Raw genomic sequence first — 12,592 nt, 5'->3', positions numbered from 1 at the left:
TGCAGCTGGATCATTCGGTGCCTGACAGTGCTATTCCATCTGTACTCCTTGTTCCTTCACCCGGCGTCTGCATCTGCTTTTCTTTTCTTATGTCAAGGGACTTATTGGGCTCAACTTCTGCTTATTCCCGTTATCCTTGTGCTTTCCAGAATTCCTAGTATGTTATGCTCAAATAATACATCGTCCATACTTGTATCTACAACGAAGTTTTACTATATCTTAGTGCTATGTGCCTCATTGTCTCGAACTTCTCACTTATATAATTAGGGAGGGTCCCTGGAGGCTGGCTTTGCATCTTTTCTATTGTTCCTATAGGCTCTGTTCTATGGGAATGGATGTTTATTGCTTGAGGTGCAGGTCGGAGTCTGCGTGTAGATTTCCTTTGGTTGGGTTTATTTGTACACGACACTATGACCTGGGCCATCACATGATTCTCAGATGTACAAATAAACCAAACCTTTCCTTTTGACTCACAGTTGAGTGTTGACCCTTAAATACTACGATCAGCGCCAAACAGTTTAATTTATGGACATTATAATTATATATTCGTGTCGAAGAAACTATATAGATCTACATGCTGAGTAGCAATTCATGCAACCCCAGGCCGCTATCTCTGATGTCAGCATGGAAGAGGACGAAATGGCGCGAAGCCATCCTGACCGCCCGCAGGATTATCGGGGCGGATCGCAACTGAGCAACCGGTTCCCGTTTTCCTACCCATCCAACTTCTTGATCACCTCTAGCCATTCCCTTTGGCGATTGTGCGGCTCGTTATGCTGCGCTCCTCGATTGCTCCGGGTCGGCAATTGCTGTCGAACCCTGTTCGCCAACGCATCCCTTCACAATGGCTGTCCAGAGCCGGTGCAAGCAACCGGCTCGCAGGTCAGGTAAGAAGATCGTACAGAAGCTTCCCAGTCTTTCTTGCTAACAATTATGACGCGCAGCGATTCTTCGCTGATTCTAAACCCCCTACCACTGGTGGTCCAACACCAGCTGCCCCCTCCTCCGAATCCAGTGTCCCCCCCGAGACCATCTCGAAGGCCGCCGGAACAGGTATGACGATGCCCTCCTTCATCCACCAAACTCAAGAGCTTCCCATCATATTCTAATGTGATATTCTTGCAGGTGCCAAGCTTCCTCCTCCACCTCCCGCGCCAGCTCCTCGCAAATCCGGTCGTTTCCGCCGTTTTTTGATCTACCTGATCCTCACTTCCGGCTTTGCCTATGGTGGCAGCATCTTCCTTGCCCTTAAGTCCGACAATTTCCACGACTTCTTCACCGAATATGTTCCCTACGGAGAAGAATGTGTCCTTTACTTTGAGGAGCGCGACTTCTACCGCCGTTTCCCCAATGCCTTGAGGAACCCGCACCGTCTCCCTGCTATCCCTAGTGAGGAGGGAAAGCCCGTCACAATTCCCAGCAAAAATGGTCTGTCTTGGAAGGTTGCCGAGGAGGAGAAGGCCGATGATTCGAAGAAGGCAGCTTACATGAGTGCCGAGGACCAAAACAAACCCGCGACATCCAAGCCTAAGGACCAGAAAGTTTCTGTCCAGAGGGCTAAAGAAGACAACGCCTCTAAGCAAAGCGCGAAAAAATCCAAGCCCGAATCTGAGAAGGCCGTGTCTCTGGAGGCGCCTAGAGAACCCGCTGTTTCTACAAGCACCATTGAGTTGCTCCAGCTGCGGGATGCTGATGACTCCGTTGTCCAGGATCTGGTCAAGACCTTCAACGACATCGTTACTGTCATCAGTGCCGATGAAAATGCCAGCAAATACTCTGCGACTGTCGCCAAGGCGAAGGGCGAACTGGAGAAGATTAGTGAGAAGATCGCTGCTATTCGCAACGATGCTCAAAACTCCGCCCAGGCCGAAATCAACAAGCTTCATGCCACCTTCGATGAGTCGGCTCGGGAATTGATGCGCCAATTTGACGAAGTGCGCTCCAGCGATATTACCTCGTTCCGCGAAGAATTCGAGGGCGAGCGCGAGAAGCTCACTCGGGCATATCAGCAAAAGCTCGAGACTGAGCTCCGCCATGCCCAGGAGCTGGCTGAGCAGCGTCTTCAGAACGAGCTCGTTGAGCAGGCCATTGAGTTGGACCGCAAGTACATTCACCAGGTCGAGAGTCTGGTGGAGCGTGAGCGCGAGGGCCGCCTGAGCAAGTTGACCGAGCTTACAGCCGACATCAAGGAGCTCGAGAAGCTCACTGCCGGATGGAGCGACGTCATCGACACCAACCTCAAGACTCAGCAGCTGCAGGTCGCTTTGGATGCCGTCCGCACTGTGGTTGAGCGTGCTGACACTCCTCGGCCGTTCGTCCGTGAGCTTGTGGCCGTGAAGGAGCTTGCCGCTGGCGACGCCGTCGTTGAGGCTGCCATCGCCTCCATTAACCCCACCGCTTACCAGCGCGGAATTCCCTCTACCACTCAGATCTTCGAGCGTTTCCGCAGAGTTGCAGCGGAGGTTCGCAAGGCCAGCCTGCTACCCGAAGATGCCGGTGTGGCCAGCCATGCGGCCAGTCTTGTCCTAAGCAAGGTTATGTTCAAGAAGGATGCTCTCTCCGAGGGTGACGACGTGGAAAGCGTTCTGGTGCGGACTGAGAGCTTATTGCAGATGGGTGATATTGACGCCGCTGCTCGGGAGATGAACTCCCTCCAAGGCTGGGCCAAGATTCTCAGCAAGGACTGGCTGAGTGACGTTCGCAGGGTTCTTGAAGTCAGACAGGCTCTCGAGGTAAGTTCTTGTTCCGCACTTGGACTTGAACACTGGAACAAAATAGCTAACGAATATTCTCCACCAGGTTATCGAGGCCGAAGCCCGCCTTCAGTGCTTGCGGGTTGAATAAGCGCATACATTGAGCGAAGCAGAATTCATTTTACCCTGTATATCCTCGTCACTTACAGGAACTGTACCTCTAGTTGTACTTGTGCTTTAGACCAAATGCTAGAATTTTCCCATGTCAGTTGCATATGCAATGCGTAGGTCATAGCCCCAAAGCTCTACGAATTGTAGTCCAACTCGTATCTAAATCCTAGTTCGAATACAGACGATTTAGTGCCTGGGCAGGGACTGGATGGGCCCAAAACCTCAGTTACCTCGGACCACAGCTGCAGAATTCGGGCCCACGGGGAATAAAGTGATTACGTAACTTGTTGCACGCGCATCCTGATCTACGTACATTGAGGATGTCATGTCGTGCAGCTGATCATGCAATAGTCTAGTCTCTAGCTTTCCTGCTATTGTGATCGTTGCCTAACTGGCTGACCGCACCCATGCTTTTGTCTGGACAAATTATGTCCGTCTCTTTGTCGTGCGTGGCCATCTAGCACTGTCGCCCTTTCCGCGGCAATGTCGCAAATACCGAACGAATCCCACGTACGATCTTCTATGTCTCCGGCGAATGGACAACCTCAAGACCGATTCATTAGTACTACGTCGCCTTTACCCCTATCCGATGGAGGTTCATTTCGCCAAAACACACCCCGAATGAACGACGGTCGAGCGAGCGGGGAGTTGGAGGGCAGTACACTGGGCAGCAGTTCCCGTGAAAGGGGCCAAAGGACACCCGGCCATCGGGCGACCCGGAGTTCAGGTGGATTTTTGCTTGACAGTCTACCTCGGCCAAGAGGAACGAGACATAGTCTGGACCACCCTCACCCGTCAGAACCTCCCGAAGAGAAGCGCAGCGTCCCCGAACCAGATATAACGGTACCCAAGAAGCGCTCACGACTTCCATGGAAGCGTCATAGGCAGTCATCGGTGTTTGTCTCAAAAGATGCAAGCTCGAATCCAATCAGTGCCCCGCAAGCTTCCACGCCTGCTAGAAGACAGCCTTCGGGAAGCTCCTCGCAGCCCGAGGCACAGGAGAGCAACGTTGATGTACAATCTCCGACCCCCGCTCTTGATAGCGATTCCATACAGATCGTGAATTTAGCCTTGAGTCTCAATGAATCCCGGAGGAGGACAGCTTCAGGAATATTACCGGGCTCCGACGGCCGAAGACCGCTATCTGTCTCTCAACCTGCTGTCCCTCCAGCTGACAATTATGCGCATTCCCCACGAGCAGGAAACTTCCAGCATGACTCGCCGTATCGCAATTTTACCCAGGCTTCTGGTACTGGGTTGTCACAGGGCACGTTGCCGAGCTTAGAGCGGTCATCTGTTGTAAATTTGTTGCCTCCATCGGCAGTTGAGGAATTTCGCACATTTGAAGTTTCCGAAAGCACCTTGGCCCGAGCCGAGAAAGCACAAAATCATTTTGATTTATTCTATGAATATATGCGGCTGCTGCCTTCACTGCCAGCCCTTCCAGACACAGTCAAGGATGGCGCCGAGCCTAAATCCCAGAAGCCTCACCGTGCATATAACCCACTTCAAACGATCCGCAATCGCAAAGTCAGGTATCGTGAAAGATCCCCGCTTGATGCAGACGCCGAAGGATGGCACGATGTCGAAAAGGTCCACCAATGGATCAACACCGTCGAGCGTGAATACAGGCACAAACAGCACGACCCGCTAGAATGCTTGAAGTTGCCACCCTTCAATCAAGGTGGCGAGCACGAAGATGATGACATGATGGCTGCGTCTCCTCCTTCGAGTTTGCGGCATATCAGCCGAACCAGCAGCAAGAAGGCTCGTCGGCCACGCATGGACTGGAAGATATTGCCAGCGGAGCTTTTAGCTGACGCTGTTTGGCTGGAAGATGGAACCAACAAGGCGAAGATTGTTGACAAGGATGGCTATAAGCTGTACCCTGATCCGACAAAGCTAGTCGTCAAAAAGACACAAGCTGACTTCGTCACACCTCAGAAGCAGCGGGTTTCGGTTGAAACGGGGAATTCTGGCGAGGCGCGTTCGTCACCGCGCACTTCGCTATCCAGTTCCCGCCCTGCCCTGGCACACGAATTCAAGAGCGTCGGCCGTGGGCGACACAGGCACCGATTTCGGAGCCATTCAAAAAGCCTACGCAGCCGCAGTGCCTCCAGCAAAGGAAAGCCGACCCCGTGGGATAAGGTTAAGATGCGTTCAGGCAGTGTGTCGAGTTCTTCAAGCTCGGATTCAGATGTTTCCATCGACAAGTCTCGCCTGTCTCGCGAGAATGTCCGCGAACATGTTCAAAGATTTGTTGATCATGCACACTCGGGGTCGCGGATGTCCCGCATTAAATCCTCCGCCGGCCCCAGTGCTGAAAAGGACAGGGTGGGGACTCCACAGCCATCTGAACTGTCGCCGCTCGACACCCGACAGTCTCGTAAGCACAGGGGGCGCTCTTTATCATCACCGGGCAGTCCCGATTATCGTCAAGATCCCCGGATGTCCATGGAAGGAATGGACAGCACTGCCCCCAGCTCGCCTACGCAGATTGGTTACTTCCCAAGCATAGCGGTGAATTTGTCTCCTCCTTCAAGTCGCTCTCCCTCGCCCGCGAAGAGAGGCCTTCGTAAAATTGTATCGCGCCACGAACGCAGCAAAAGCAAGCAGGGGGACCGAGACCGAGAGGGTGAAGATGAATCACCAGAGCCAGATACTTTGCGTCGGCAGAATACGACCACCCCTGAGCGGATGGAGGGTGCCTCCAAGCTGCAGCCCAGTGCCTCCAAACTACAGCCCAGTCCTCTCCCCGACGTCGTGTCTTCCCCCTATCGAGGCGATCAAGCCGCGGCCGGAGAAAACCGCGCGGATGAGCATCGATCTCGCAAAGCAATGCATCTTCCTGAATCGAAGTTACGAGGAATATTCAAGGGACCGGGGCGGATCGCGGAGAGGGTGGGAAATGAGGTGTCCAAGGTCGGGGACCTCATATTGAAGAAAGACGCAGATCCTGGCTCTCGAAAATCATCGTCCGCAACTCCTTTTGCATCGGACGACAGCGACTCTGATGAAGACCCCAAAAGCGAGAAGAAGTCTAGCTCTAAAGCTCTTCTACGGCGTCTACCAACAATTACCGATGAGCCAGGGCGATTGACTCGCAGAGACTCTGAGAAGAACACGTCTCGAAGTTTCATCTCTTCTCTGCCGACCTTCACATCCCCTCTGCGGCAAGACGAACGAAAGGAAGCTCCGGGGGGTCCTGAGTATGGCAGTTCTGGCGAGCGGCTTGCGTCTCCTGAAAAGTATGATTCCCGTGAAGATCCCAAGAAATTCCAGCTGGCGCGCAGCAAAACCCTTGATTTTAGCCCTTCTCTGCACCCGGGCCGGAGAAACCGCCACGAGATCAGAGACGTCGCCGTTCCTTACAGCTTAACTCGACCTCCTGTTACTGGACTCGCCAATGCGCGCGCATCCCCGGGAATATCCCCCGAGGGACGGCGCTCCGGGCTTTCAGGTGCTAGTCGCGCCTGGAGCATATCCGGGCGCAGTCTCCAATCATTAGTTGACTCTGGCGTGCCTGGTAAGCCAGAAGTCGAGCGCACCCGGGCTCTCTTGCTATCATCGGGTATCAAAGCCCGGGAGATTACTCGCAGAGCCCACACTGCCCGCGAGCCAGCCCCTCAATGGCTCCAAAGCTCCATGGGTCCCGGTCAGCCTGTTCCATATGTAACCCGGATTAACGAATTCGATCTTGCTGCTCAAAACCTCTTGCAGCGATTCGAAAAGACCCAATACTCATTCCAACAATCCATGCATCACTTCTCCACTTCAACTTCAATACCTCTCCGTTCTCAGCTGAGGGACCTGGAAAACCTGGCTAATCAGTCCCTGGCTCCCCGCGTCCGAGCCACGGCTAACGATGCCGAGGACCTGTGTGTCCAGCTCAACACTACTAGCACCCTCGCTGTGAAACAGCTGAGTGATGCCCTTGACAAAGGCATTCGCAAACGTCGCCGTCGATTGCGGTGGATCCGACGCACCGGGTTCATGTTTTTGGAATGGGCCCTCGTCGGTATGCTTTGGTGGGTGTGGCTTATTGTCATGGCTTTCAAGCTTGTGCGTGGTGTCTTCCGCGGTGCCTTCTCCGGTATTCGATGGGTCTTGTGGCTTTGATATCGGTCTGCCTCAGCTGGGTTCCAACCTTCTTCTCCCTCTACTTCTTTCCGGTTCCCACAGCCTATGGGATCCTTCTGTTCACATTACTTACTTTTAACTTCATCGTCTCTATTGGCGTGCATATACCCTTCCAGTTAATTTTTAATGCCCAGTGTGGCCTTTCAATCCGTCATGCATGATTCAAGGAGCGTTGCATTTGGTCCAAACAGGCCCCCACCAGGCGTGTGTCTTCTCAATGTGTATAATTTCGCTGGTCTTCCTGTTTCTAATACACGATGATTCAATCCAAGACTCCTTGGGCTTTTTCCATGTGGAATTTACCTCTCCATTCCATGTTAACGCACGGGCATGACTCGGACCTTGGGAACAAAGCATTTCACTCTTCTTTGTCCACCGTGTGCCCTTGCAGTGTTCTGATCCTTGATCAATGAAGCCCAGAAAGGGCATACAACCCCCTTTGTTGCCTCTTTTTCTTACATCTACGCAACAATGGAAACCCTCACCTTTAGACACCAACCAAGTACATAAACCCGGTCGTACCCGGTCCAAACATCAACCTAGACTGACTGACTCCCCATTCAAACCAACACAACCCTCAAAATGTCACCAAGTACCAAACTCCCAACTTCCCCTCCCACCACAGATGACACCAAACTAACCCACTACTACAAGCAAGCCAGCAAAAGCCGCTGGGATCTCTACCCCCTCTTCCAATCCTTCCTACAGACTAGCTCAGCAGAGACAATAAAAGCCGTCCAAGACCGCCGTCTCCTCATCTCCTGGGACCTCCAAGCCATCCACTTCCTGCGCACATTTCTACAGAAATGCGTCCTGGCCAAAGTCCCAGCCGATGCAATCGGTGCATTCCTCATCACAATCCTATACAAACAAGACTACCACCTGGACTATAGCCTGACTATAATGATCTGGACAGGACACACACAGGTGCACGTTGCTCGGTGCTTGTTAGCATTATATCAAATCCGCGATGAAACCGGCGTCCCAATCTGGGATGATTTGTCTACCTATTCCGAGTCTGATTCGAAAGTGTCTCTCGTTACCAATGATGAAGCTGTGTCCACGGCAGACGTCCCATGCTGTAGTCCGGCCATGCAACGTCCGGACCTGAAATGGCCTGTGTATCTAGGTCTGCTATGCGAGTCAGAGGTTGACGCACTCGTGAGCAATGTAGAGAAAAGTCGGCATCAGGATGAGGATAGTTTGCCGCCCTGTTCTTCTGCTGCAAGAGAAGAGGACGTTGAAACCATTCAGGCGTTGAGGAGATTCGAGCTTTGCAAGAATGAGTTCTTAGCTGATCTACCCCTGGGAGATAAGGGTCGGACTGCAGCTGCTGATAAAACTAATGGTTCACAGCGACATCGCTCCGTTTCTTTTCGTGAACCTCTGCCTGTTTCTTTGCCTTCCTTGGTGAAACCTGGTTCGGCGGTGCGTGTATCTACTTTCCAGCCGGATATTCGCAGCGTGGAGCAGGGATCACTGGGGAATTCTAAGGAGAAGGGTAAGGCATATATGCGATTATTCCGTGCATCCCCTGCTGCTCGTGATTTGGTTCAAGTTCCTTGTCAGGTGCTGCCTCTGCATGTTGCGCCTGCTAGGCTTAGGAGGAGGGCTGGGGTTGAGGATCTGCGTAAGGCGAGCGCCGAGGGAGCGTGATGATCGACCTAGAACCAACCTAAGGCTCTTGATAGCCCGGCATCCATCTAGGTATCGTGTTTAGAGAGGCACTAGGTGGAGGGCAGGGATATATATTGGCATGCGATGGATGGAATTGTTCCATGATCCATGTAGGTCTGCTTTTGGGAATCGTATGGGCATCGAAGTCGGGTGTAAGTCACTTAGTTCTTTGACTAATCCATAACATACTTGTGGCATCTGTGTTTACCTATTTTCCACCCCACTCATCTAAGGTACAAGCCTGAGAACATCGAAGGAACATCGTAGGAATACCGTAGTTGGTCAGAATACCGTAGTGATACCTTACCGTGTCAGACCTTTGCGGCAGGGGATTTGAGTATGGTAGAGATAACGGTATTCGAGAGAATACGGAATTCGAGATCTCCCCTTCAAAATGCAGAGGCCGAACACCGTATTTTCCCAAATACTGCATCACTACGCTTATACTACGCTATATCAGAAAACGGGCGAGGCGAGGCGACATGGTAGCTAAGACGACCGAGCAGATAGTAGCCAAGAGGGGAGTAGTCTTCGGAGTAGAATCGAGTATAAAAACAATGATCTATTTGTTCAGACAGGAGAGTAGAAAGTAGGTAGTATCTTGATCTTGAAGTACATGTCCCAGAAAGTCACAACGTGATATAGTACAGAGGGGGGTTTGATGGGAGAAGTAGTAGCAAAGGGCTGACACCAAAAGCCTGCTGCTTCTTATAGTCCGACAAGAGCCAGTGCCAGGCACTGCCGGGCTTGGATTGCCAGAGTGGTCGGAATGGGGGGGAATTATTACATATTTATCGTCTATTTCTTGTGTCGATCAGCCTGGGCCTTCAGGTACTTGGCAATAAGGTCCTTCTGCAGGTGAGGAGGAGCCTTCTCGTAGTGGCTGAACTCCATGGTATATTCACCCTTGCCCTGAGTAGCGGCGCGCAGGTTAGTGCTGAAGCCGAACATGCCGTTCAAACTGCAGTCGGCATAGATAGTGAACTCATCAACACCGGTCTCGGTGTCGTTGATGGTAGCACCGCGCTTGTTCAGGAGGCCGATGACATCACCCTGGAACTCGGTCGGGGCGGTGACAACGGTCTTCATGAGAGGCTCTAGGACGGAGGGCTGACTCTCAGCGAAGGCCTTGCGGAACGCCTGCTGGGTGGCGTTCTTGAATGACATTTCGGACGAATCGGTCATGTGGGTAGCACCGTCGTTGATGACCATGCGAGTGCCGAGAACCTTGTGGCCGATGAGAGGACCCTTCTCGCAAGAGAGGTTGAAACCCTTCTCGCAAGCGTACAGGAACTTCTCGGAAATGCTGCCTCCGACGACCTGCTGCTCGAATTTGTTGTCCTCGAGGGCACCGGTAGGCTCCATGTATCCCATGACACGGGCGAACTCACCGGGTCCACCGGACTGCTTCTTGAGCAGGTGGTCGAACTCGACACGGTTGCCGATGGTCTCACGGTAGGCGACCTGGGGCTGGCCGGTCTCGCAGTCAACGCGGTACTCGCGGCGCATGCGCTCCACGTAGATGTCAAGGTGAAGTTCACCCATACCGGAGATAATGGTCTGGTCGCTCTCGCTATCGTAGGTCACACGGAAGGTCGGGTCCTCGCGCTGGAAACGGGCCATGGCCTTGGAGAAGTTGGCGCCATCCTTGCTCTGCTTGGGCTTGATGGAGAGCGAGATGACGGGCTCGGGAACGAACATGGATGACATGCTGTAGCCAAGGGTTCCATCCGTGAAAGTATCACCGGAGGCACACTCAATACCGAACACGGCACAGATCTCACCGGCGCCGATCTCGCTGACTTCCTCCATCTCGTTGGAGTGCATGCGAACAATACGGGGAACCTTGACCTTCTTGCTGTTGCGAGCGTTGAAGACGTTGGAGCCCTTGCGGAGGGTACCCTGGTAGACACGGATGTAGGTCAACTGACCGAAGTTGCTCTCCTCCAGCTTGAAGGCAAGACCGACAAAGGGAAGGGAGTTATAAGGGACAAGCTTGACGGAGGCTTCGTCACGCTTCTGGTCAAGAGCCAAGTTTTCAACCTCGGAGGGGTTAGGAAGGTAGTCAATGACACCGTCCAACATAGGCTGAACTGACTTGTTGGCCAGAGCAGATCCCATGAAGACAGGGGTGAACTTCAATCCAATGGTGGCGCGGCGGATGGCGGCCCGAATCTGATCCTCGCTGGGTGTGAGCTCCTCCAGGAACAGTTCCGCGATCTCATCGTCGACATCGGCAAGAGTCTCGATAAGCATGTTGCGGCGTTCCTCGGCAAGAGCCTTAACCTTCTCGGGAATTTCATCCTTTTCCACTATCTCCTCACCGCTATCTCCAACATTGTACAGAGCCTTCATGCGGATCAAATCAACGACACCCTCGAACTCATCCTCGGCACCAATAGGGACCTGAACAGCGGCCGCGGGGATCTTGAGCTTAGTGTTAATCTGGTCGACCGCCTTGAAAGGGTTAGCACCCATACGATCCATCTTGTTGACGAACGAGATGCGAGGAACGTTGTAACGGCGCATTTGGCGATCGACGGTAATCGTCTGGGACTGGACACCGGAGACAGCACATAGAATCATGACAGCGCCATCCAGAACGCGCAGCGCTCTCTCCACCTCAATGGTGAAATCAATGTGACCGGGGGTATCAATCAAGTTCAGGTGGTACTTCTGCTCAACCCCCTCCTTGTCCTTCTTGACCCAGTCACAGAAAGTGGCAGCGGACTGAATGGTGATACCCTTCTCACGTTCTAAGTCCATGGAATCCATCTTGGCACCGACGCTGTCACGCCCGCGGACCTCGTGGATAGCCTTGATACGACCGGTGTAGAAAAGAACTCGCTCTGTACAGGTGGTTTTCCCGCTGTCGATGTGGGCCTGCGCAGAAACATTTTCGTTAGACACGACCAAAAGATAAACAGGAATCAATTGGGATGTCACGTACCGCAATACCAATGTTACGACACTTGCTAAGACGAGCGGCTTCGACCGGATCCAGGTTGTCGATAATTGCGGCTTGGGACAGGCCCTCGGGGTTGGCCTTAGCAGCCTCGAGCCTGAATTGTATTAGAGACGGAAACCAGATATAGGTTGGCTCAATATGTATACTCACACAGCTGAGGCAACAGCAGAGGAGTTTCGTCGCTGGCTCCATTGTCCCAACTTCGACTGATAAGCCGGCGCAACAGCGGCGGACCGGAACGCGGCTGTGGACGCGCATCGTGGGCGCAGAAGAGTCTGGGGCTGGAAGAGAGCTGATCTGGTCAAACCAGACACTGCGCGGGATTGTAACCGTGCAAGAGAAGGAGACCGCATGGTGATGATCCACTCGCACCGATATTCAAACGATCAACGCAGATTCGATGTTTAGTTGGCTCCCCGAAAAAAAGTTCGGGGAAGCCAGGAACGCGTCACGTGATGATTTACATCGGCCGATCAGAGCCGGTAGATTACTACTGGACGCAGTCACGCAGAATTGACCTGAGACTGGATATTGATGTTGACAACTGCTATATATCGGTGGTTTGAACCCCTGGGCCTGGGGAGAGCTTTTGGTCCAAGTGAAAGAGGCAATCATATAGAGATTAACCACACGAAGAAGTCAAGACTGGAGATCATGATCTGAGTAGAATTGAAACACGAAGAGGCAGAAAACCGAATTGCCATACTAATATACAAGGAAAAGACACAAGCGCCGCGGTATCCAACCACTGTCTGGTTTTAAAACAAGATTGCAAGAGTATGCTCCACATCCGAGTTCCCAGACGACAAGTCGTGTATCCAACGAATCTGAAGGAGAGCGATCAATCGGAAGCATATTGACATGCTCAGATAGCCTGCCAATATCACAGATAGGTCGAGTAAACGCCGCCGCGGGAGGACGAAGCGAAGCACGCTACCGGAGG

General features: G+C 52.7%; 4 protein-coding genes across 4 annotated transcripts; 3 read left to right on the top strand and 1 right to left on the bottom strand.

Annotated features, from left to right (window-relative positions):
• Positions 1-773: 773 nt before the first annotated feature.
• N7515_001676 (MICOS complex subunit MIC60) lies at positions 774-2,844 on the top strand (the record flags this gene model as incomplete). The annotated part of the gene is made up of 4 exons (XM_056662420.1): positions 774-887; positions 945-1,053; positions 1,126-2,732; positions 2,779-2,844. 4 exons carry the CDS (start codon positions 774-776, stop codon positions 2,842-2,844), a joined length of 1,896 nt encoding a protein of 631 aa, XP_056524533.1.
• A 503-nt stretch (positions 2,845-3,347) lies between these two features.
• On the top strand, positions 3,348-6,983 carry N7515_001675 (uncharacterized protein; the record flags this gene model as incomplete). Its single annotated transcript, XM_056662419.1, has 1 exon — positions 3,348-6,983. One exon carries the CDS (start codon positions 3,348-3,350, stop codon positions 6,981-6,983), a length of 3,636 nt encoding a protein of 1,211 aa, XP_056524532.1.
• A 603-nt stretch (positions 6,984-7,586) lies between these two features.
• N7515_001674 (uncharacterized protein) lies at positions 7,587-8,660 on the top strand (the record flags this gene model as incomplete). The annotated part of the gene is made up of 1 exon (XM_056662418.1): positions 7,587-8,660. One exon carries the CDS (start codon positions 7,587-7,589, stop codon positions 8,658-8,660), a length of 1,074 nt encoding a protein of 357 aa, XP_056524531.1.
• Positions 8,661-9,479: 819 nt separating this feature from the next.
• On the bottom strand, positions 9,480-12,002 carry N7515_001673 (elongation factor G; the record flags this gene model as incomplete). Its single annotated transcript, XM_056662417.1, has 3 exons — positions 9,480-11,564; positions 11,632-11,743; positions 11,800-12,002. The coding sequence occupies 3 exons, from the start codon at positions 12,000-12,002 to the stop codon at positions 9,480-9,482; spliced, it is 2,400 nt and encodes a 799-aa protein (XP_056524530.1).
• Between the last annotated feature and the right edge of the window lie 590 nt (positions 12,003-12,592).

The sequence above is a fragment of the Penicillium bovifimosum genome (assembly GCF_028826915.1).
Source record: "Penicillium bovifimosum strain IBT 22155 chromosome Unknown utg000002l_segment0_segment0, whole genome shotgun sequence".
Classification (NCBI taxonomy): Eukaryota; Fungi; Ascomycota; class Eurotiomycetes; order Eurotiales; family Aspergillaceae; genus Penicillium; species Penicillium bovifimosum.
Note: the sequence above shows the minus strand (reverse complement) of the source record. Positions and strands in the feature narration are given on the sequence as shown.